The sequence below is a fragment of the Hypomesus nipponensis genome, chromosome 22 (genome assembly GCF_054491055.1).
Source record: "Hypomesus nipponensis isolate SF chromosome 22, ASM5449105v1, whole genome shotgun sequence".
Taxonomy (NCBI): Eukaryota; Metazoa; Chordata; class Actinopteri; order Osmeriformes; family Osmeridae; genus Hypomesus; species Hypomesus nipponensis.
The window spans coordinates 10708158-10733604 of NC_140382.1; the positions used below are offsets into that span (position 1 = coordinate 10708158).

Here is a 25447-nt window from a genome sequence, read left to right on the forward strand (position 1 = left end):
CGTGTTGGGGGCTCACCAGAAGCCATATGGTTTTTCTGACCGCACAGGGCGAGGGGACAGAAGGAGGAAAAAAAAAACTCTTTTCTTTTTCAAATGTAATTGTTATTCCTATTGAGCACTTTCTCCAGGTTTGTGATATTTGGTGTTGTCTGGGATCTCTGGGTGATTGATTCAGGTGAGTGGTTGTGCTCCTCAGTCTTTCAATTAGTACATCCCCCATGTGTGCTTCATACATGTGCTATTTATTTAGCTATCTCTACCTATACGATATATATCTATGCCATATTCCTTTTTATTTCATATTTTCCCTTTTAACGTCCACTCCGTCTCCCATCCTTTACCCCTCTTTCTCACCCCCTCCTTTTCTCCTTCTCTTTGGCACCAGACCATTCTTCAGGGAGGTGGGTGACAGATCAAAACTGGCCCCTGTTCAAAGTGAACCCTATCAAGGTCATTCTGTGGGAAGAGAGAGGTAATGGAAAGAAGGAAGTAAAGAGAGAACAAATTGCGTTGTATGGGTGCTTTAGTTTGTTTGTGTGTGTATCTGCTTGAGCATCAGGGCTTGCATGATGTATGTTTGTTTGTGTGCGTACAGATCTCTTCAAGTGTGTTTGAAAGAAAGCGATTGTGAGTGGGTGTGTGTGTGGCGACCACATGCCACAAAGACAGCCCGGCCGACCAACCAACCAATGTCCCTGGCTCAGAGGGAGCCAGGTCCAAGGCCAGAGGCAGGTCCAGGGATACTGTCACATCCCATTGCAGTCATCCCCTGACTGTGCCAGAGGCACAGTGGAAGACCTGATACATACACCCTACATTTATCTACCTTTAGGAACAAATGCCACAGCGGTCGGAAAGGCCTACAGCTGAAATCTACCATATCAATCCATACTGTACGCCTTGTGTTTATGGCCTTTTGTGTCTGAAACCCTCCACATGCCAAAGTGTTTAAACAGGTCATCCTGACAATCCCATCGGTGGATCGCAGCAGCTGCGGCTAGAACGGATTGACTCAAAGCACAGGCAGATGGGTTTATTTTCAGACAGGTGTTTACTTGAAACCATCCAGATGATAACTCACCCATCTTGCTTTCTACCTTGGGAGTGCGTCATCGATCTGCATCTTATAGGGATATTGTTTAGCCAAGGTCATTGTTCAGGGCAATCCAGATTGTCGCGTATCTTTTTAAGTGGGAGAGGGATTTGTGCCCTCGTCGGTGACATGAGGATCAAATACTATCACAACGACAAGGTGAACGTATTGATCTATATGTCACAGAGATGGGTTTATCTGATATGTGGTGCTTTTACTTGGACAGTCTGAGTAGTGTGAATGTTTGGGGGTCTGTGTCAAGGTCGAGACATTGTTTGTTATCAGTGCCCATCTTCCAATAATCTCACATTAGGAACCTGCTCAAAACTACTTCCACTATAGCAAAAGCTTGTTTTTAGTAGTCTGTATGTCATGAGTTAACCTGAAACTGACTGTCATTATTAGATCTATACAGACAGTATGGATAGCAAGCAGTCAGAAATCATAAGACACATTTTTCAAAGGCTGGTTGGTGTCAGTTACTGACTTTTAAATATATGTTAATGATTAAAGTGCTTTTTGGAAAGCTCTGGTCTGTGGTAATGAGAGACGGCAGGTTAGTTGTTTGTGTTTTAGCTTGTTGATTTGTTTACAAATTGTCCCTGAGATCTGTCTCTCGTCCGTACATTTCCATGAGCTACTCTGTGTACACGTCTGTTTGTGAGAAAACACACACAGAGATACACTCACACACACACACACACATCACACTCTCTGTTTTGTACATGTCTAAACAGACCCTCTGACAGGCTAATAAATACGCACACGCACACAGATGAGGCCATGAAATTCAAAACATTAGGAACATTGCTGCCACACTGTGGCAAGCAGCTGGTACATTTTTACACCATACTGTTAGACCATTAGTACGCCATCAAATAGAAATGATCATTTATAATGTATATGTGTGTATTTTTATCATTAGTATTAGAATTATTTGTAATATTACAATTTATTTAAATGACAAAAAACAAACAAACATTCAAATTAGTTTTGTTAGAGAATCCTTCTTTTTACACCAGGCCCGTTATTGTGATTTAATTTCTTGTCATCACAGCGCACAGGGAGATTTATAATCCAAATCCTTGGAATTATGAACTCATTTTCACAGTTGTTTGCTTTTTGTATTTATTATCTTTGGAGAGCCGCTGCTGTCCGCTGTCTTCAAGCATTTCACAGCAGGAGACTAATTTGTCAGTAGTAACACCAAACATGAAAGTCATATAAATTAACGCCTCTTCCACATCAGAAGGGATTCTTTTCTTTTCCCAAAACAAAGACTGGCCATCTGGGAAGCGTTTTAATTAAATGTGTCCAGGGAGTGCTTGCCCTCATTGTGATGAAACACTGTGGTGATGACATGTTTCTGTAACAGCTATAAATGGGAAAAGAGAGTTTTCTGCCAGCAGAAGCAGGTACAGCGATTCCTTATCAGAACTGACTTCTAGGTTTTTCTGCTCGTTATTGGTAAAATCCTAGACAATCAACCGTCTCAGAACCCTGTCGAGGGTCAGAACTGGAGAAAAGGTCTGGGAATAAGAGGAATGTTGAAATGTTATCATCACATTTCAATCATCAATAGCTGGAAAGCCGTTACCCAATGAAGTATGAAGATAAATAAACTCTTCATCTAGAACCAAGTAACCTTCAGTCTAAATTGATTATCAGAGCTTTGTTCAATAATTCAAATTATAGAAGGATTATAGCATGCCATTTATCATTGATCACCTTTCATGTTGTTGACCAAACCTTATACTTCCATGCACCTACATAAATCATCTTGCTGAGTTATTCACAATTATTTTGATATGGTGTAAAATTGAGATTAGTATTCCTTTAAAACTGTTGCTTGTGACTCGTTTTGGCTGAATTAGGTGGGATATAAAACAATGCTATGGTTATTTTTAATTATTTACAAAAGCAATATATGCATATTACCATGTATATATTATGCTTTTATATTTTTATCTGTGGTATTCATGAAAATAGTTTAAAACCTATTAAGAAATAAAATGACAATGTAAGCAAGAAAGAAGATAACAAAAGATCTGAAGAACTGTATGTGTATGTACGGTAGCCTACTCATTTTTATGTCCAACCAAGCCACACTCCCACAATTTCACACTTATGTGGTTCCCACTTACGTGGTTCTCATGAATCACACACACAACATTGCATCTCCATTATTTTTTTACCTGCCCAATACATCCCGTCTTATCTCATTCCGGCACTCTCCTGTTCAAGTAATAAACAATCTGGTGACAAAATAAAAGTAAATTGGATGGAAGAATTCAAATTAACAAGTCAATGGTTATATGTAGTCCAAGTACAGTACAAAAGTAATGGTTCCCTGGGAACCAGACAAATCTGCCAGTTCATGTTTTCTTTGCTCTGACAGATGCCCTCCTATTCAAACAGATTAGTCTCTGACCAATATCTAGTCGAACCAATCACAAACATTTATTTGCATTTGCTAATGTCTAGCGATGACATGCTAGAAAAATGATGTTAGTTCAGCTTAAAGAAAATAAATACTTTGTGGAGCCAAGTTTGTGTGCAACACAACACTCACATGGTTATTGGATTATCTTTCAATTTAGATTTTAAACAGCTTGTACTATGTAATCAATTAATCTAAAATAAACACTGCCCAGTTGTACTACATTCCAGTGCTTGACCCCGCTAGCGGTGGTTCTAGACAGGGGTCTAGTAGCGTTGCATGTCTGGACGAGGAGACCTCCTCTGCAGTTGGATCCAGATTCCTTTCTCTGGACGGAGGATGAGCTCTCCTAGTGGGCGGAGGTCCTCACGTTTCTGACATGCCTCAACATTGAAGTTACGGAAGATGGATGCCAGGATAACCTTCTCCTCCATCATAGCAAAGCGCTGACCTGTAATTTAATATGTTTGGATTATGGAAAAGCTAAAAACTCTCCAACCACTGGTCAGACCTGCTTTAGTATTTCTACTTCTTGTTGAGTTTAATGCATATTTATTGGAATGTTCTGCCTTTTAAACGTTTATTAAATATAAGTACAATGGGATAAGGAAAAAGTCCAGTCAATTTTCCTATAGTTTTTGTCGAGAGATAGTCTAGACTTGCTCACTCACTCTCTCATGTATCTTTCATAAAGAGCACAAAACAGATCAATAAACGTCTCAAAGCACACAAAACCTGACAAGAAAACACAGACAGACAATCAAAACCTTTTCCCAAAACAACCATTTTCAAAATGATCTGTTCCTAGGAGGGTCCTGTGATTGAATTCTGTCAGTGACCTTCACTTCAATGTTCTGTTCTTACCAATACAGTTCCTGAGCCCAGCAGAAAAAGGAATGAATGCGTATGGATGCCTCCCAACAGAATTCTCAGGCAGGAAACGTTCCGGACGGAATTCTTCAGGATTTGGGAAATGGCGTGCGTCGCGGTGGAGGGCATAGGGTACGATGATGGCATTGGCACCTTTGGGCACCTTAAAACCATCTACATGCAAATGATAAACATGATTTGATTTTGCAAGGCGTATACATATATAAATGAGACCAAACTCAAACCAAACCAACAAAATAGAATATGAACACCCCAAATCTTTGGATGATGTTGAAGAAAATGAAAACGTCTCCTGTACAAAGGTGACCTACTGATGTGGCAGTCTTCACAGATCCTACGGGCAAAAAATGGCACGGAGGGGAACAAACGCAGGGACTCCTTGACCACACACTCCAGATACCTGAGCTTCTTCAGATCTTCTGTGTTGATTGGCCGATCCGACTCACCTTAGAACAGAGGCATGAGTATGGACAAACACAGAAACAGCAATCAACTATCAATAGTATGTCGATTGTAAATGTTAGGATGAGGATCCAGTCAACAAACTGTGGTTCTGCTGCCCACACCCCACTGACCATAGCTCAGCATGTGCTACACCGCTGCAAGATTTTACACCCCCCATCAGCTATGGCTGAACTTTCTCTTACCTGTTTGAAAATAAGAGGTGGCACTAATGAGACAGCAAGCACTAGGAATGGGAAGATTAATGATGTCATGAAAGAGAGAACTGTGGGATGCTGGGGTGGTGGTGGGTTGGCACAGGGAGGAGGGAAAAGTGTGAGATGGGTCGTTACCAAAAACCTCCTTAAGCTCTTGTTGAACTTTTCTCTGAACCTCGGGATGGGAGCCCAGTAAATGAATGGCCCAGTTCACGGCGGCAGCCGTAGTGTCGTGGCCCTGGCGAAGGGTGTAGGGGGACAAAAATACTCAAATGTATCACCCAATCTATGATTTAAAGCAGTCACACAGCATTATGACCCAGTGCTACAATACTGCCTTGTCCTTGCTCAATAAGTGTCTATGCGAATCAGAGTCAGTGTGATGATAGGGCCATATCACATAATTCTCAGGGAGAAATCTCTCACACTTTCTTTGCTAGATGTACATGCATAGAATGAGTCATAGCGGTTATCACTGACCCTAAACATGAAGGTGTCCACTTCCTCCTGGATGTCTTGGTGTGTCAACTTGTTACCATCCTCATCCATGGTTTTCAGGAGCATGTCAAGAAATGCTCTTCTCTTCATCATGCCCTGGTCTGATTCACTGTCTGACTCATTATAGTTGATGTATTCTGCCCTCTCCGATATCACCTGGGATCAAAGATAGAGAGAGGAAACATGGCCATGACGGTATGCTAACTTGGTACTTCATTTGATACACAAACAAGGTGTTACATATGTTGCAGCACTGTATACCAGACTGGTATTTCCTTTGCTATCACCTCCTAATGTGACATGACCTGTGGAGTCTTAAGACCCCAAACTCACATTGGAGGTGAAAGAGTGGAGGACCTTGAGAGTCTTGTCATGCTCCCAGCCCTCACCAAAATAGTTGTAAATAAAGTTTGGCCAATACCAGGGCATCCTCTGTCTCCGAGTGATGATGTCACTCATCCTAGGGTAATAAGAGAGGTTTATGAGAAAGGAATGATGGGAAATGCGAGTAGTTTTTCAATAAAAATGGTCTTAAGAGTGACAGATGGGACCACATGATGAAGGAGTAACCTTTGTCAAGGTCAAAGTCTAATACACACACACTCACACACACACAAAAAGAGCACCCTATTACTCAAATCACTGTTGACACAGTGAATTGATTTAACCCAGTGGATCGTTAGTACACTGAGTTTAGTCAGTGGTATTGAGAGAGCGGCGACTGTCTCTCTCTTTTAGAAGAGCTCTGAGGGTTGTCTGAACAAGTGACGTACTTGTACACGCAGCGGACATACTCCGAGTCATAGTTGCTTTGGGCATAGATTTTCTTGCCCATGGCTGTCTCTGATAAATAAAGAGACAAGGTAACAAATGATGACAAATGACATACAATAATGACAATACATAATAATCTATTTAGTAAGATCAGATTCCAATTCCAATGACGTTTGTACCAACACACACACACCAGGCCCTCACCACATATGATATCGAGGGCACAGAGAGTGACGTGGTTAAAGCAGTTGAAGGGCCCTTTGCCTGCCTCCTTCTCCAGCTTTTCTACCAGGACCTCGGCCTGCTCGTTCATCACCTCCAAAAACTCTGTCAGAATGGAGAAGTGGAAGGTGGGGGTCAGCATCTTGCGCCGCCGCCGCCACTTGTCCCCTGTGCTGGGATGGTTGAGGGAGAAACAGCACTGTAAGAGTGGAGGAGAGGACACACTCACACATGTTTCCTCAGTCCAGTTGGTAATCTATTTACTTTGTCCTTTTATTTGTGTTTTGGTTTGCATCTGACCTATGGTACATTGACCAAGGCAATGACACAGCTGAGTACGGAATCAGCTTTCAAAATATTTTTAGGGTGAGGCCGAGGCAGGTCCTAGACGGCTCCATGGGGCTCATACCTCGTGAGAAGCCCGGTTCCCAGCCATGGATGGAGGAACTTGTAAGCGTAGGCCTTGTCCATGTGAACTGGGTTGTTCAACAGCGTCTAGAAAAAGTCAAAAGCCTTCCCTTGTAAACCGCACAGTTCTAGTAATCTACTTACATTATCTCCACATCATAAATTAAAGAGGTAGAGACACAATTGGCAGCATGAACACTGTATTGTCATTGTATGAATAAATTACACTTCAACCTTAATATTCAATACCATCATTATTTAATAGCATGGAGTAGTTAGGTATTCCTTTTTCTGACTGTTTGTTCTACAAGAGTATGTCATATGGTTTTAACTGCTGTTAATCAATATTTCCCACCATATTTTTTATTGTTAGAGGACTAAAACTGAATCAGGGTTTCTTACCTCAATGGTTTCAGCATGGAACAAAATTAGGAATGGCACTGGTCCAATCCAGATTTTTAGCAGTGGAGAGTCCTTGAACTGGATAGTGCAGTCGACAAGCTGACAAAATATATCTGAAAAGAAAGAACAAAGTATATAGGAAAACTTTGTGGAAATATTTGGCTTTTGTGTTTTCCTGTTATTTTTTGTTGTTGTTTCAAACAAACCTTAGGCAACCTAGGCCATACATAGCAGTAATGAACATATTTTTTCCATCTCCCTTTCCTCATCTCACCTCCAGCGTTGGCTTCAAACTGCAGCGTGTTCCCTACAAAGGGTAATGCTCCACCTATCTCCGGGATAGGCTTCATCTCATGCCATTTGTACAAGTAGTTGCTAAGCAGTTTGTAAGTGTAGTATGTCAATATAGCGACAAAGGCGCCAACCGTTAACAGGCCCAGCGTGTAAGTCCCATGTAAAATCGACATGCCTGCTTAGTGTGCAACACAATAGTAAGGACAAACTCACTGACAGTCTCTGGCAGAGTTGAATGTCTGTTCCATTTCAGATGGAATTTAACCTTTGGATTTTTGCCTACTTTTTGTTTTGCTGTCACACCGCCCTTCAACATGCAGAGATGTAGAACATAGGTTACTTGGGTTAAGCCTTGCAACACCAGACCAAAGTCGGAACTTGCATTGGTCTGGTTCCCAGGCTAAGGCTTTACATACTGTAAACCAGTCTTTTTCCTGTCACTGGAGAGCTACCTCCCTGTAGGTTTTTCCTCCAACGCCAATGTAGCACACCTGATCTAATAATTAGCCGGCTGATCAGGTAACTAGTGTTGAATCATGTCAAAAACGTGTGGTTGGAGCAAAAACCAACAAGTAGGTAGCTCTACAGGAACAGAGTTGAAGACCCGTGCTGTAAACATACTCCCACTTTAAATTCAACTAACTTCCCACCACTTTACGGCAGATAACAAGATTTGCCTTGCAAAATGGACAGAGTTGGCTTGGCTTTATTTTGCGTTGTATTCTGAATATTGGAGAATATATCTGTCCAACACATTCAACCAATAACCTGTGATAAATGTTCCCTTCTCTATGTATTGAGTTTAGAAGTTAGCGATTGGAGGCAATTGGCCACTTTATCCTAACATTAATATGAGGTATAAGATGACATTTGATACAATGTCAAGCTTGGTTGTCCTTTTTAAGTAAATCCTGTGGCCTACTAGGTCAGTTGATGAGAGATGGAAGAACAACATTACAGTTATGTTTCTCAATTTATCCTACTGGTGGTAAGCTATTTGTCTTTAGTTTGGAAAAGGTTCTTTAATCGTTTTTTTATTTACATATACAAATGAGAATAAAGGAGAACTAAGGAGTCCACAAGTCATCGGGACATTTGGTGATAACAAATGAATGCATTAGAAAGCTTTAACCAAATGTGCTATTGTTATTTTATGTTACATAGCCTATAATGTAAGGGCAAACAAAAACATAATTCATGTGCAAAGGAAAAATCATACATTTCTACATGTGAATACAAACCCACAACTTACCACTGGCATTTGATTTACAGTTTTTTACAATCGCTATGACAGTTTTTTCAATACCTTAAACAAGTTTTCTAAACTCTTAATAGATAATTATAGGAAATAATTCACTTTTCTTTTTTTTTCCAAGTCAAGTTAACTATATGAACTGCTGAGATTGAATTAAAAAGTGAGTACCTACAGTTTACAAACCATTCCAGAATTTCTATGATTAGATATTGTAGTTGAACGGGAGTTACCAGCCATAGTTTAAAAGCTACATTATCCAAACATACAGCAGTATATATTTATAACTATACACAGAGTTCAAGTGTTTCACAGTAATCCCACACACAGAATAAACAATTACATATGGGCACTTCTTCCCTCAAATACCCGTTGACTAAAGCCATTCACTTTGAAGCTTTAGCTTACTCAAGCAACCGAACAGCCACAACTAAAACTGCTGCCCTCTGTTGACAATGCCCAGTGCTATGCGAAGCTTCTGGTGAAAGGCAGGGATCTGTTCCCTCTCCATGGGCCAGTGGAGGATGCAGCGTGGACTCAGCATGCCCCTGCGAAGGAGCAGTGCTTGGGACAGCCTGTAGTCCTGCACGTCCTGGAGAAGGATGAGCACCAGGCGGTCCCTGCCTTCCTCAATGACTTGGTGAAGGGCATGGTGGACTTTGAAGCTGAGAGAGAGAGAGAGAGAGAGAGAAACATCATAAACCACCTACCTCAAAATCATAAAATTGCACTGAATATGTACATTAAAATTTTTGACCAAAACTTACAGTAGGCCTATACAATATCTATCAAACTCACCGTCTGCACAGTGGGTCTTTGAAAAGACTTTCAGTGACAACAAATATAATTTTTTGAGAATTTTTCATATCATCCACAATAGACTGTAGGTGTGGACTACCAGGCACAGAGTCACGGTTTTCCAGGAAAAACCTATAGTCCTCTTTTTCTAGGGGAAGCAGCCTTGCGGTTACCCACTCCTCATCTGCTTCTGCATAAACAACATAGGCGTCATATTCGTAATTTCTCCCTTTAACACGTTTGGTGTCACCTAAACCTAAGGTCCTGTTAACCAGAATATTCCAGTAGAACTGAATTCTCCATCCATGGAACCGAAACAAAAATGCAGTGACCATGAAAGTTAGAACCATGGTGCTGTTTAGTACATAGAGGGTATAGAACGGGGTCATGTCTTTACAGGTCTGCGGGTCGAACTTTATGACCAAGCGGTTGAAGTAGGCTGAGGGTGTGTTACATGTATACTCATCACGGCCCAGCACACTGGTGTTAGTTGTGTTTAGCCAGTTCACAAACCACAAAATGCTTTCGCAGGTGCAGTCAAAAGGGTTCTTGTCGATGACCAATTGGCTGAGGTTGGCAAAAGCTTTGCCAAACACTCCCTTCTGCACAGAAGTGATCAAGTTCTTCTGGAGACGCAAAACCTGTAGGGATCTCAGATCATCAAAGACTGATTCCTCCAGGTAGTTCAGGACATTACCGCTGAGGCTGAGCTGACGAAGGTTAGTCAAGCCCCGAAAACTGTCTCTAGGGATCTCGTCCAGTCCAGTGACGTCCATATCCAGGACGGTCAAGCTACTTAGCCCCTCTAGAAAAAGAACCGGCCCTCCTGGGTTGGCACGCTTCCATACTCGGGCCAAATTGTTGTGCTGCAGCTTTAGGACTTTTAGATTATCCAGTCCCTTTAGGAGACCTGCATTGATATTGGCAATGTTGTTGTTGCTGAGGTCCAGAAGGGTGAGGTTGGACAGTGGCTTGAACGGAGAGGGATTCACATCCAGGGTACGATTTAAAGCCTTGCCCAAAAACAGGGACTTGAGCCTGGGCACACCAATAAAGGATGTGGGGCTTAGTTTGATCTTCTGCTGGTTGTTAAAGAGTTTGAGCTCCTGCAACTGGTCGAGTCCTTGAAACTCTGTCCCGTTCAAAGTTTGAGCGATGAAGTTGAAGGCTAGCAGGAGGCTGGTGAGGTTTCTCAGGCTGGAAAAGGCCCCAGGGCCCAGGTGCTTGATGTCTGTTCCCGTCAGATTAAGAGTCTGGACAGGGGATTTGATAAGCGAAACCAGGGTCAGGTTGTTGATGTTATTAAGGGACACACAGCTGGCAAATCCCAGGTTCAGGTTGCGTAGATTGTTCAGACCTGTAAAGGTGTTCTTTGTGATCTCTTGAAATGCTGTGTTCTCCATGATCAAATTCTCCAGCGCCCCGAGTGGCTGGAAGGAGAAATCCTTGATTGCAGGGGTCGTGTGCTTGTTCTTTACTAGCCCCCTCCTCAGGTTGAGCAGTGTAAGATTGCCCAGCCCTTGGAATGTTTCTTTGTTCAGGTTTTTTATGTTGTTCTGTTGCAGAATCAAAGTCTTCAGCTTAGTCAGCCACTGAAAGGGACTATTTTCTAATGTTGTCAGGCGATTGTTGGAGAGATCTAAAAAGGTCAGGTTGGTCTTCTCCAAAGCCTTGAAGGTTGTGTTTGTTAGTATGACCTGTGTGTTCTGAAGGGACAGATTATGAATGGCAGTCCCAGACAGCTCCATGCAGAGTTGGGATATGAGCTGCTGGTTCAGCTGTTTCCCCTCCATGATTAGTTCTTCTATGGTCTTTATGGGCGCTAAGCTACCAGGCTCAATCTGCAATGAGAATATGATTGCAAGATGAAAATGGTGAAATGCAAACCTTAATATCTAGTTTAAATGAGGAACCATGTCATAATTTCATTTCCCTTTTGAGTGCAACTTACTGTTTTCAGAAGAGACAGAAATGACAGGTCGAGGACTCTAAAGGACGAGGAGGAGCTGAGAAAGGAGAAGTCATCCTTTTTTAGTGTGGATATCTTGTTGTTTGAAAGAATGAGAGACACTAGGTTGGGAAGTTGGTGCTGGGAGCCTAACTTGGCAGACTCAAGTCCGCTTTTGGACACATCAAGCTGAGTCAGGTTCTATAAAAAAATATAGGGAAGGAAATTGTTAGATATATCTATTGAGTAAGAAAGTGAACACAACGAATAATACTACTATTTAGATACAAAGTATACTTGCCCCCTCATCAACCCTTTACAAGTAGGTGGTACATGTCTAGTAGTACAATATATTATTATTTGATGCACTTACTGCACCATTTGAACATTGCTTGGATAAAATGGATTGGATTGGATTGCTTGGCTAAAATGCATGCTAAATGAATACGTCTTTATTAATAAATCAACCAAATCAGCTAGAGTATTAAATCAGCACATATTCATGTCATTCCTTCATGTCCTTCATTCATCACACATAAATCCATACATCAAAACAACTGTCTACCAAATTGCTATTCTTGTTACCTGTAGAGCAGCAAAGGGCTCCCCCTGCAACTTCAGTCTGTTCCCAGCCAAGTTCAGTTTTGTAAGATTGGCACAATAACTTAGATCCTTCTCTGTAAGCAGATGAACCTCGTTGCGCTGCAAGTCCAAGCTCCGGAGATGGCTCAGAGTCTGGCAGACTCCGGCCTCCAACCGGGTGAGACTGTTGAAGCCCACGTCCAGATGAATGAGGCCTGGGTATGGGTCCAGAGAGGTAGGGGGCAGGCCCACCATGCGGTTGTGGGACATGTCCAGGCTGGTGATGTTTTGAGGGAGGTTTGGTGGGATCTCATTGAGGAGAAGGTGGCTGCAGTCAGCCTTTTCATCATGAACATGACAGATGGTCTTCTTCGGAGAAGCTAAGCCCAGACCAGAACTGATAGTGAGACAACTAAGACCCATGGCCAGAAGAGTAATGATTGAATGTGGTGAGTTCATAGCTTTAGTTGGAAAAGAAGAAGGATTAGAATAATGAGATACACAGCTAAACAACTATCTGTCTCCGGGTAATGTAACATATTATGTGCATAATAAACGTTCAAAACCACAAACGAAATAAGCAAGCAATGAGCCTACGAGCAAATAACAGACAAGTTGTTTGTTTGGTCATTTCTGTAGCCTACCTTGTGTTCAAAGTTCCATCAGGCTACTTCAGCGTTCGTATTTTTAAAGATCGTACATAGAGCAAAGAGGAGAGCGGCAGGTGTTGCCAGCACTCCAACTGTAAATGTATGGACAGAGACAGATCTGTCTCTCCTCTAGAGGCGCTTTCTGTATTGAGGAAAGCCTTGGCGGGGATATGGTATTTTAGCTTAAGACTATCTCTTCAATGTCGCGAGCTACGCAATGCCTCCGTATCAGTGCCACCTTTTCTGTGAAAACGAAACTGGCACAGGGAATAGGGTTTCTTTCCATTACCGTCTTTGGCCACGCAGGTGCTGTAGACACGCCAGGCAACACTTCAGACATGTAAACACAAGAGGGGGTGTGGTTGTGATACAGGAAGCAAAAATCAGGACTTGTGCACCAGTCTGTATAACTGAACATTGAGAGAAGTCTTGTCAAAAGTGGGCTATTAGGCCTCAAGCAAGGTTTTGTAATAGCTTTTTCTACAGAAAAACAAATTATTTCACGCCATACGTCAGGCCCATTTTCTGTTAGGCTATCTGCGCACTAGCATGCTAGCATCTAATTATGTCATTGAATAAGCCTATAGTTTGTTGTCTGGATTGAGTATAGGGCTTTAGCAGTGGTTGAGCATTTGACTGAAAATCACAAAAAAATGTAGCTAGGCCACTCATTAAGACGACACTTTTTCTCGCAGGATCAAATACCCTACAGACTATATGTAGGATAAAACGTATGCTAAATAAACATAACTAGCCAATATCGAATACCTATTTTGTCCAGAAGATGGCAATATTCCATTAGAATTTAGTTATTAGAAATAAATGACGCCGCCCTATGTTACAAACCAGTGGCGGAATCAAACTATCTGAGGGGCAGGACCAAGGGGCAACAAAAATAAAAAAATAGTACCAGCGGCATATGGGGTGTGGCACAGGGGCGTTGCTAGACTTAAAGCTCTACTGGGGCACAGGCCCCTCACTAGAGTTACTCATCACTGTTTTTCTTCTTCCAAGCTTGCTGCATACAAGAAGTGTGCAATACAATGCACTATACAAACTTCCCTTGCTTAACCCAGTATATACAGTTCAGGGACATAAGTTTGATTTCAGCTTAGACATCAATAGTAAATGAGAGCGCTCAAAGCGTGCAAGCCAATTTTTTCTGCAATAATTTGCACGCCAAAAAGTTTCATGTAAAATAATACGTTGGATTCATGTTATTATGTTTGAGTCAAAATAAGATGCATGTTTTCTCCACTGGTAGAGCAGCCTAAAAGGCACTGCATTTCTCCACTGGCGATCACACTTTTGCTTTATTATAGCCTTGAAATTACACTTGAATATAATATCATATTGGCTAAACCCTTCATAAACAGTAACCAGGAACAGGAACCGCTGAGTGCCAGATTGTCAGTCTAATTTCTGTTAAGTGGTGGGTCCCGACTGCCAATGGACATAAAGGACTGTTCTCCCTTTAGATTCTCACATCCCCTTTCACACGTTAGTTTCACCCAAAAAACATTTTGTGAGAGGTTTAGTAAACAATAGATTATATCTTGGTCGAGGGAGAACACCAGCCAAGGCCCAGTCTGCAGCTGTCACGTCTACTACTGTGCCCGTGTCCCTGTCTGCCAGTGCCGGTCCTAGCACATTGTGCACCAGGGACTTGACCCCCCCCCCCCCCCCCCCCCCCCACGGCACCGTCTCAGCAAGCAGGGGTGCCTGTAGCTGCCTGAAGGGGGCGCCAATATGCCAATACCCCACAAACTGAAATTATAAATGAGAAAACCGCGCAGAGACTTCTTTTTTTAAATGCTCGTGTCGTGTGCCCCCCCCCCCCACGTGACATGAAAAAATGCCACCCGGTCTACCTGTGCCTAAAACCGCCCCTGAGTCTGCCTGCCCTAGTGTGTCCCTGTGTTCCGTGTTTATCAGGTTCACCTGTGTCCTGTTGAATGTCTGTACAGACAAGATTTGAACATGCAACCTTTTGATTTGCTATCAAATGTTGTTCCATTGAGCAATACATTACTTAATAGTAATGCACTGAGTAGGCATTGTAGCCATTTGTTCTAAGATTTCCAAAACACATGATTGTACTTTATTTTGTATTTTTTAGCAGCAGACAATTTGGAGTCTTGGATTTGAATTACTGTCAGTCTTCTGGTGTCTGTAACTGAAAATCAAAGGCATAATCATCCATATCGGATAATGCAGGTGCAGGATTATTGTTTGGTTTGATTGCTATCCAGGTTGTTTTAAATCCTGTGCAGTGACATGCACACTACTAAATGCAATGATTCATTCATAATGATGTTTATCACGCTAAGGATCAAAATCCTGGCTCTAACATCATGACATAAAATAATTGAAATGCAATGTCATGTAAGAAGTACCTTTCACTGTAAGAACACTGTAGGCACTGACGGCATACTGTAGACCACAACAGGAAGGATTACTGCACTTAATTCAGCCACTCTTTACTCACTCATAACCTCCCCTGCATGTATCCTTCTCTCCCACTCTCATTTGACAGATTAATAAGGCCAACCTTCCTGGTAGGTCCAGTGGGGGCACCGGATTGGTTTATCTAAGTACTAAGCCGCAGCAGCTTACGAGCTTGTGTGCAGATAGTGATTGGTCAGTGCCAGCAGAGCGTGAACTAGCGTCTTGAAGCCTATCCCCCATCCCAGCGCTATGACAGGAGGTAGTAGGACTTGTGACTGAGGCCTGTCCCGCTTTGGTTCTGTATTTAGCAAGGGTAGGTCCTAGAAACCCTGCAACATGGGCAAAGTGTTGGGAGAGTTCTATTCAGGTCAGCTGCTTTGAAAGGCTGGATGAGAGCATTTAAGTTGGAAAGCGAGGACAAAGGAAGACCCGCTGATTTGTGATATGGATTTTGGAAGTACCATAAAGAAGAGAGGAAAAAAGAGAGAGCACTGAAGAGGAAGACAAGGTTTTCAGTGCCAGCACAGAGAAAACAATTAAAAGCTCTTGTGGACAGACACCCCAGAGAGAAGAGGAGAGGAAGGACAGGACAGGACTCCGATACACATCAGATCCAGGGACAAACTACTTGGCAATGAAGAAAAGGAACAAGGTATTGTGGGAAACAAGTACCCCCACAAGAAGAACTGACTGACACAGCATCACTTGTCAGAGGATACTGTGTGAGTATCTAGTGTGTATGTGTGATTGAGGGCACTCATGCAGAAGGAATGACTTAAGGGGGCGGTGGCTTCATCCATGTGTGTGTGTGTGTGTGTGTGTGTTTGCGTGTGTGTCATGTTCTACATCTCACCAGCTTGGACAAATCTTTACTTATCCAGTTGCTACTGACCTCTTTGATACACAGGAATAACAGCAACGGAAGGTGAGTCTCCCTCTCTGCTTGTCTTTTTTGTGTCTTGTCTTTTCTCCTATCATGGTGAATGATCTTTTTTACCGCTCTTGATCTATTTATTGCCAGTGTACCCATTAAGTAAACAAGAGTATTCTTATGCCATGTATGTATGTGTCTGATGTATCACTTTGCTGCATAATCTATATGAATTGACTGTAAAACATTGTACCATGTTTATTAGATTGTGCGTGACTGATTGTCTATTGATTTCTCCACAATTCATCATTGTTATGCCAATGACCAAGTGCAGGCGGCAGTTTGTTGGGTCAGTTCTCAATGTCATTATGTTTATTTTTGTGTTAGTTTTTTCTACCCCTATTTGTACTTCTCATCCACTTTTTTGAGGATTATAAAGATTTTTTTTATGGAATCTACTACAAACTGGATTAAAATAGAGTGGTAGTCAACACATTCTGTCAACAGGGCTAAATATAGGGTGCCTCATTAAGAGGACTGTCACAGCCTTATCTCTGTGTAGGTGTCAGAGATACCCAAGACATGGCTTCTAATCACTTCCTTAAACACGCTAGATGAAGCGACAGTTGCAACATGGAGTCCTAATGGGCAGAACAGATTATACAATTACAGCCTCCATCAGCTAGGCTGGCATCTGCCACCGCAGGGATATGGAGAGGAGGGACGGAGGAAGGACAGAAGAGAGAGGGAGGGAGTGCACAGGTAAGATCAAAGATGAGATGCAGAGAAAGAGATTGTATATCCTTGTGAAAAGAGGTGGACGGAAGAGGAGGATAAGGAAGGGAAAAGGAAATGATGGGAGAAGAAAATGATACAGGGGTGAGATAAGAAAGGTGTATAAGGGTATGTGTGCACACGCTCATGTGTGTCAGAGTGAGAGAGAGTGTACTGGCAAGAGATTACATAGCGGTTCAGAGCATACATACACTGAAAAGGTAGGACATTTTTACAGTATGTACTCTCTTTACACACACTCTCTTTCTCTCTCTCTGTTGTACAGAAAAAAAGCAGACTGCAGCAGATCTACCTTCATGTGCTGACAAATGATGTTTGGAGGTCAGACTACTCAGCCATCAGTTGAGTCCACCAATGGAACTACTGTACATCACACATTCTGTTCTCGAACACTCAGGCCATTGTAGAGGAGCAGTGAGACAAACAGTCAAACACACTGTGAGTTGTTCCATTACAAACTTATCCTGTATAAAACTTGTTAAAGCGTCACATCTTATCACTGTAACCTTCTTCTGATCGTTAGCTGTTAACCGGAAGATTCTGCCAGTCAGCTGTAGCCTGTGAGATATCCTGATAGACTCTGCGGCCGGTCGTTTCTCTGAACAATGGGCTGATGTGGTGTGTGTTTCTCATGGTGGGGCGCTGACTCAGCCCTGCTAGAACCTCGAAGCCCCTCAGGGGGGCAGCTGTACATCAATACTGCCCTGGAAACAGCCGAGTTGTAGTACACTCTCTGCTCTGCAAACTGCAGTGCAATGGACTGGGGAATCTAACCCAGCCCCAGCTGATTTTCTTTTTTTTTGCTGGGGTGGGCACTACAGACAGTATGTTGTAAATTCACCTGTGCTGCATATCTTTGCCTGCTGAGGAGAGGAAGTGTACACACAGAAAGACAGGTTCAGGTGGTGTTGTGGCAAAGATGACAGGATTCTGACTCTGCACATGTACATGCATATATATATAAATATATATAGATATATTAATGGAAAGGGAATACAGGTGAGATGCAGACCGTGTGTATGTCATGCACACACACATACACACACTCTCTTGCACACCATTCTTACACAAAATGTATACCTCAAATATAATACCTCTATCACACACACACACATGCAATTAGCAGAGATTGAAACTGCAGTGTGACCTTTGCTGATGCTTGTGGGAGACAGCTCCCATGTGTCACCATGTCAGCGTGGAATGACCAGGAGTGACCTGACATGTGCAATCAGCTGATTCTCGGTCTGATCTGAGCCTCAGTAGCCTGAGAGGGTTGAAGGAACACAGGAAACAAGAAAACATCACCATTCTTTGTACAAAGTTAAGAAAATGTGAAATGACATGGTCACGGTTGAAGTTTGCGGTCATTACTGCATGAAGTTACGTGCTATGTCCTCTCAGGGCTCGTCGCCATAGTAATGTCAGTGGCAAGGGAACCCAACAGAGCTTGCGAGTGTGTGACTGGTCGGTCTCACATCTACCTCCAGTGATGCTATGTAAGAATTGTTATTCAAAGAAACGTGTTTACTGTCTGGACTTTTGGAATGCAAACAAAAAATGTTTTGTTTACTTTAGTTAACTTGTTCTCATTCAAATACATCAAAGAGGAAACCAAAATAATAACTGTAGACTGTTTGTGTGTGGCTGATAGTTTGCTGAGATTTGGTTAATGGAAACAGGCAAAGAGTTTTTGGTCTATTCCAAATCCGCAATTAACACCTTTGCAGTATTGTATTCTTACCTGACACACCGATGCCAACTTTTAAATGATTTTCTCTGGCTTGTCACCCTCAGGGAAATTCTGCCAACTAGTCAGAATCTGACAGATGTTTTAGGTGTCTGCCCAGTGAATAGACTTAACACATTTATGCCAACCCCTGTACTTTATCTATCCTTAGAGAGATAAAAGAGGGAATAATTAATTTCCTTTTATCACTTTGTCAGACTAGGAGAGTTGGCTTTTATGAATGCTACTAAATGGTGCTCAGTTTTCATTCCGGAGAGCTTGACTTTTCATTCTTTAGTTCCAATTCACCCAGAACGTGTGATTGAACCAATCAAGTGCTTGTTGGTTTATTGTATAGTCGTCTTCAAAGAACTGAGCTCAAAAATAAGTTTGTTGTTGAGAGATTTAAATCACTGTTATTGAGGGGTCACTGTTGTTGCCCTCTGTGCAGTGTTCCGTCTTTTGGCAAGGACATGGAATTTACAGAACTGCCAAATCGCCTCCGCTCTTGAGAGATTCCGGTTGATTCCATGTGGAATGCAAAAGCTGTTTCTGTGAGGAAATGCATCATTCATAACATTTTCCTCCTTTTTTTATTGCTTCAGTGAGTCCATCCCTTTTTGGTTCTGGCATGGATTGTTTCCAAGGTCATATGGTCAAATTGATCTTCAGATTTAGATCTCTTCTGAAGTTGCTAAGTCTTGCTGCCAAAGAAGGGAAAAAAGCTAACTAAGGAATTTTCAGCCTCTCTCCCTAAAGAAAACAGATAGTATATTACTGTTTTGTCCCAAACTCCAAAACACTGTTCTTAAAAAAGTTGTCTCTATATGAAATACACTTAACACGGAAGATCGTACACAGAGATGGGATGAAAATGAGAAAAAAACAGACAGATTCAGAAAGGCGTCAAACTTTAAATAGTGGGTGTTTAATCAAATTGTGAACCAGTCTAGTATCATTCGGAGTAGCTGCAGGGCTGGGTAATGTTTTCATCTTTTCTGTACCTTACAAAGAGCACACACACAAACACACAGGTACCAGAACTATTGTTTGGCAGGCCTGTTTGTTCTCCTTAAACTGGTGCTCTCTGAATAGAGTCCTTCTCCCTCCAGCTGCTCTGGTTAGGCAGGATTAATTGACCCATTACTTAATTACATGCTCGAGAAAAAGCTGGAAATCTATGAAAGGGATTTATTGCTGAACCGTTAAATCATGCAGAACGCTAAAGCAGATTTTGACTACATATAATACCTTCAGCTAAACAACAGCTAATTAGGATGTGGAGAAAGGGCAAGCTGGCGTTGAGATGCTTGCTCTGCCAAGAGTGTGGTATCAAATAAATGGCCAATGTTCAGAAGGCTGACATTTTGTCCAGATATAGTATCAAATGAATGGCTAATGTTCAGAAGGCTGACATTTTGTTCAGATATAGTATCAAATGAATGGCTAATGTTCAGAAGGCTGACATTTTGTTCAGATATAGTATCAAATGAATGGCCAGTGTCCAGAAGGCTGACATTTTGTCCAGATATAGTATCAAATGAATTGTTGTGTCCAGAAGGCTGACATTTTGTCCAGATATAGCATCAAATGAATGGTTATGTCCAGAAGGCTGACATTTTGTCCAGATATAGTATCAAATGAATGGCCAGTGTCGAGAAGGGTGACATTTGATGATCCAGGTTACCTGAGACGGTTTTGTAATGTTGTATACAATGTTACAGTCGTCAGTTTGTGTTTGTATAATGGGTAACAGACCACAAGCAGTCAAGTCTTGTGAACTTTCTTGCCCAAACAATAGAGGGCGCCATTCTCAACAGAACTCATGTTGATGTCTTTCTTTTTTGAGTTGATCTGAGCAGGAGAATGACAGGTTGCTGGCAGGACTACTGCACATGTGCCAAGTCAACCATCCTTCTGTCACTCAGAGAGAGAGAGGGAGAGGGAATGGAAAAGACAGGAAGAGACAGTTCGACATAGAGTAGAGATTGGAGACCAGGATATATATCAGACAAAGAGAGAGACAGAAAGAGAGGATGGAAGTAGAAAAATTGACATCCATACAACCTTTGCTGTCAGTTGGTGGTTTGGGAGGGGCAATGTCTTTTTGATATGATGCATGCGTGTGTGTGTGTGTGTAAAAGTGCACAGATAATAATGCGTCTGGGAAGATATTTGTGTCATGATCCTATCTCTGTACGACCAGGAAAAGATCTGCTATGTTTAGATTGTGACAATGTGTCTGTGTGTGTGTGTATCTGTGTGTGGATGGGGGTTACATCAACTTCTTATTATCGTGTACATTTGCATATCCTTTGTGTGTAGCTAAGCGGTACATTTTGCATGCTTGGAGTGAACTGTGTCTGCGAGGAAGCGTACCTGCTTTGTGAAGACAGCAGCCTCAGCACATCTTTCAGTACGACTGATCTGTTCTGGGAACTGGCACCCACTCAGACCAACCTCATCACACTCCGGAGTGGGATGAAGTCACTAGGAGGAAATAACCTAGCTACCATGTGACAGAATGTGGTCTTGTGGCTGTAATTGTTGAGGGCGTGACCACCCCTTTTTTTGACAACTTTCTCTATATTCCTCCATCCTTTTTACTTCTCTCTCTCTCTCTCTCTCTCTCTCTCTCTCTCTCTCTCTCTCTCTCTCTCTCTTTCTCTCTCTCTCTTTCTCTCTCTCTCTTTCTCTCTCTGTCTCTCTCTCTCTCTCTCTAATTGCTGTATTTCTGATTCAGCCTGAATCGCAGGTATAGTCAGCTGGTCTTGGATGAAATGAAGAGCTGTATGTATACGATTGGGACCTTCCTGTGGAGCTGCCCGTTGCATAAAGTAATGTATTGGCAGAGCAGGTGAGCTGGCAGGGGGCACAGCCTTGGGATGAATGGGCTGAATTTGAACAGGGCTAGGCAAGGTTTCAGTGGGGTTGGACCTTGTGCACCCAATCAAAAACACACAGACACAAACACACTCGCACACACACTCTCCATCAGGAGCATGCTGGAGATCAATGCCTGGTTGAATACCCATGTTGGCAGCAGCCAATAACACTTTAGAATGATGAGTTTCCATGTGGCGTGTGTTACGGAGGGATGAGGCAGAAAGAGGAGCAGTAGAGAGAGGTCAGGGCATGTCAGGAAAATAAGGTATTTTAAAAATAAAAAATGTTAATGACTTCATCAAGGTGTTTGAGTGCAGTGTCTCTTAGAAGGGGCCACGTCAGGTTTCTGCCTCTTATAATCTTTTCATGAACAGAAGCTGAAATCAAAAATATGTAGTTTAGCTGTATAGGATAGCTTCTAAATTTAACTGCCTGATTGTATTGCATTTCTGGTTGGGCACTCAACATGTTTTCCCCTCCAACATCAGAGCAGGTCCAGCAGGATGCCAGTGTAAGTGCCCCCCCCCCCCCCCCACACACACACACACACACACAACAATGTCTCTGCTGTTGTAACTCTCCAGATGCCAACGACCATACCCCTTCAACTGTACGACTCAGCATTAACGTTAGCCAGGCTACTGTAGCGAGTGATAAAGGAACCACATGACGATACGGAATGTGAAACTTGCTAGGAGCTAACAGTAGCGACCAAGTGAGGCCTGAAGCTAAGATAAGAAGGTTATTCTTTCACCAGTGAGCTATGCGTCAGAACTTTCTATTCCCTACTGTGGTGTTTGTGAGAACTGCCTCAGACAAGGTGTGTCTGTATTTTTAGACTCTTAGACATGAGATAATTATACAGACTTGATTGGAGGAGTCAAAATAGGGTGATGTTAGGGGAGGGGGTGTGCAAAACTGCATCCATGATGATGTCACACCAAGTGTTTGCAAGTGTTTGCATTTTGTAGGTTACATGTTCATGTTCACTTCATACCTATCATCATCGTCATCAATTACCATTAAATGGTTTGGGACAGGGTTAAAAGCTGTTTATATCACCTACTGTAAATGCCAGGTGATCCAGTCCCTAACAGAAGGTATAGGTGAAGTACACATTGAAAAGTCTTGGAACATGGCCCTGGGTGTTCCAGAAAATTTGCACCTACGTTCTGTATTTTGACTCTCGTGAGACGTCACGAGACGTCTCACGTATATGTTCATAGCAAACTAGTAGGCTTCCCTGCAAGTTCCCTTGCATGGTCCTAGCAAATGAGCAGGCTTTTATTTTCAAAAACCGTATCGGTGCCGGTGTCTATGCCTCAGGTGGAATTTAACATACCAGACACCCTACTACCAGCCCCCCTCACCAGCCGACACAGCAAGGGGCTGCTCTGCCCGTCCCCACAGAGACAACTGAAAGGATAAGGAAGGCTAAATTAGAGACCATCACAATACTTGTGGATAACCCCCTACACACACTCACCGGCAGACGTTGTTGCCACCTTTCAAAGGTCAGCTATCAAAGCCAGGTTATATTTGGTTTATCTTTGATGTTGGCTGAAGAGGAAGGGTTGTGTGTGTGTGTGTGTGTGTGTGTGTGTGTGTGTGTGTGTGTGTGTGTGTGTGTGTGAGAGAGAGAGAGAGAGAGAGAGAGAGAGAGAGAGAGAGAGAGACATGAGACATGAGACATGAGAGACACTTCAAACCACTTGGCCCCTTGGTCTGGGATCAAATTATCTTTCCCTCAGTACTATTAGAGGATAAAAACATGACAGTCTATGCTCGTGTAACAATAGCTCACCCCCCCCCCCCCTCCATTCACAACATCTTTCGCCCACTACAGAAAGTGAGAATCTAGCTCCCTAAATGAAAACAAGGTCATGAGAACTGTATTTATGGCAAGAGAGCTCATGTTTTTCTTTTGCTGTAATGTTGTTACAGCAGGCCATCTACTTGATTTTCCTATCCACTGAAATGTTCACTAGACTGTTAATAACAGTCTTCTGTGGAAAAACATTTTAAGTATTCATGAGGGGTGCCTCCTCTCCTGTGTGTCCTTCCTGCTCCGTTTTGGCCCATTGATTTCTGTGTCGGCTGTGAATATTCCCTATGTTATGACTAGTATATCATCTGGTCAGGTACTTATTTCTTTGATATCCAATACAACAACTGTTTTACAACAATTTGAGTGGTGAGGTAGTGAAGCACCAGTGCTTGCTATACAACTGATAACCAAGAATCCAGTGCAGGCTGACACCTGAAGTATAGAGGGGAAGGGAGTCCTTTTCTGTTGAGTTCAAGTTCAATAAAAGCTGTATTTTCAGGATGAGTAGACCTGCGAAGGCAAGATCAAGTAGAGGGATGGACTTATGGTCTTTGTGAATTAGTGTTCATAATATTTTAATATGTGTGATTCCTGTGCAACTTAATAAAGGCCTACTTCACATGCAGCTGTCTCCAAAGGATTGTGTTGCATATCAAAGTGCTGGACTGGGAACTTGCTTGAAATATGAGTGAGGTTGAGATAGAGATCATCAGGCTGCAAGTGTGAATGCAGCACGTGCCATACAAGTCTGGCTCCACACAACAGATCATGAGAGTTTGTTGCTTATGTTGGCACAGGTCCATATAGGGACCTATATGGGGGACAACCTATGACTAACACCACTTCTGAATAATTGAAGAGGTTTGCATAGTGTTTGTCTGTGAGTTCCGTTATAAAGCATTTTATTACCAGATGTTTCATGCATTGCAACAATATAAATTATGTCAATTACAAGGGTCTCTGCAATAAATGAATCGTATTGTATAGAAACGTGAGCTATATCATACTGATTCTTAATATGGGCCAGTACTTGCAAAATAGGCTGAAACAGACAAGTCGGCTGCATGGATACAAAATGACATTTGGCCTGTTAGTGACGACCAGTGCATCCTTCTCTATCCTCCAAGAGCACAAATTGAACCGCGGTCGTTGCCATGACTACACGAGACCCAATGAGCGGCTCGCGGCAGCGAGTGCGACTGGAGGCCATCTTGCACATGGAGGTGGACGCGCCGCATTATCCTCGTAGTAAGCCATCCTTTTGCTCTGAAACAACGAGGCAAGCTTAAGCCACTGGATGACATCTTATGAAGCAAGTGTTCAAGGGATGTCGGAGAGATGGCAAGCTCGTGACCTCTGTGCGCGTAGTGCGCCCAGCATGCGGAAAATGTGAGATTGCAGTGTCACTCCCTCTTTCTCTGCTATTAAGAAATGTCGAGGGACGGCGTTTTGTCAAGAATGAAGGGACAGTTTTACAGCAAATCTATCAATAGTTCCCGAGCACCGCGCAATTGACATGTGAAAGAGAGGGTGTTGCCTTTGCTGCCAGTGCACTGACTTGCAACGTCCATGCGCGTTTGCTTAGTGGACAGCTCCAGAGAGAGAGCAGAGAGGGCTTAGAGAAGCAGGTGTGCAATTTCATTCGGAAATTCCGCCGGTGAAAGGCTTGGTATAAGCTGTCTGTTTCCAGTCTCAGATGTGAACGGACATTAATTCGGAAAGCAGCCTTCAGCAGTATTTATCTGGATGGGATTGTACAGCGTTGCAGTATTTTTTTTGACCCGATGTTATCCTTTGAGGTAAGCAATTGGTTCGATCCGTAGTGGGAGAATCGATGATCTACTTTGTTAAACGCGGACAATGTTTGATGAGCCTGGATCTTACATTTGAAGCAGAGGCCATTTACAGCCGTTTTTTTAAGGATAGAGTTGCCAACATTGTATCACCAAGAATGAGGAATAAGCGCGTTAGGAATGCCCGAT

At 42.6% G+C, this 25447-nt stretch overlaps 3 protein-coding genes across 3 annotated transcripts in view; 1 reads left to right on the top strand and 2 right to left on the bottom strand.

Annotated features, from left to right (window-relative positions):
- Positions 1–3154: 3154 nt before the first annotated feature.
- Positions 3155–7876, bottom strand: LOC146236441 (cytochrome P450 4V2-like). Its single transcript, XM_084687591.1, has 11 exons — positions 7662–7876; positions 7388–7500; positions 6987–7072; positions 6560–6750; positions 6355–6424; positions 5915–6041; positions 5564–5737; positions 5219–5321; positions 4736–4870; positions 4398–4577; positions 3155–3984 (listed from the first exon to the last, which is right to left on the bottom strand). The coding sequence occupies exons 1-11, from the start codon at positions 7852–7854 to the stop codon at positions 3800–3802; spliced, it is 1557 nt and encodes a 518-aa protein (XP_084543717.1). The 5' UTR covers positions 7855–7876; the 3' UTR covers positions 3155–3799.
- An 823-nt stretch (positions 7877–8699) lies between these two features.
- Positions 8700–13238, bottom strand: tlr3 (toll-like receptor 3). Its single transcript, XM_084686786.1, has 5 exons — positions 12906–13238; positions 12265–12722; positions 11683–11880; positions 9732–11572; positions 8700–9598 (listed from the first exon to the last, which is right to left on the bottom strand). Exons 2-5 carry the CDS (start codon positions 12718–12720, stop codon positions 9364–9366), a joined length of 2730 nt encoding a protein of 909 aa, XP_084542912.1. The 5' UTR covers positions 12721–12722; positions 12906–13238; the 3' UTR covers positions 8700–9363.
- An 11826-nt stretch (positions 13239–25064) lies between these two features.
- The window catches only part of sorbs2a (sorbin and SH3 domain containing 2a), a 52543-nt gene continuing 52160 nt past the window's right edge, over positions 25065–25447 (top strand). Inside the window, exon 1 of the mRNA XM_084686879.1 lies at positions 25065–25264. The gene's annotated coding sequence lies outside the window, so the exon portion shown is untranslated. The remainder of the gene's footprint in view (positions 25265–25447) is intronic.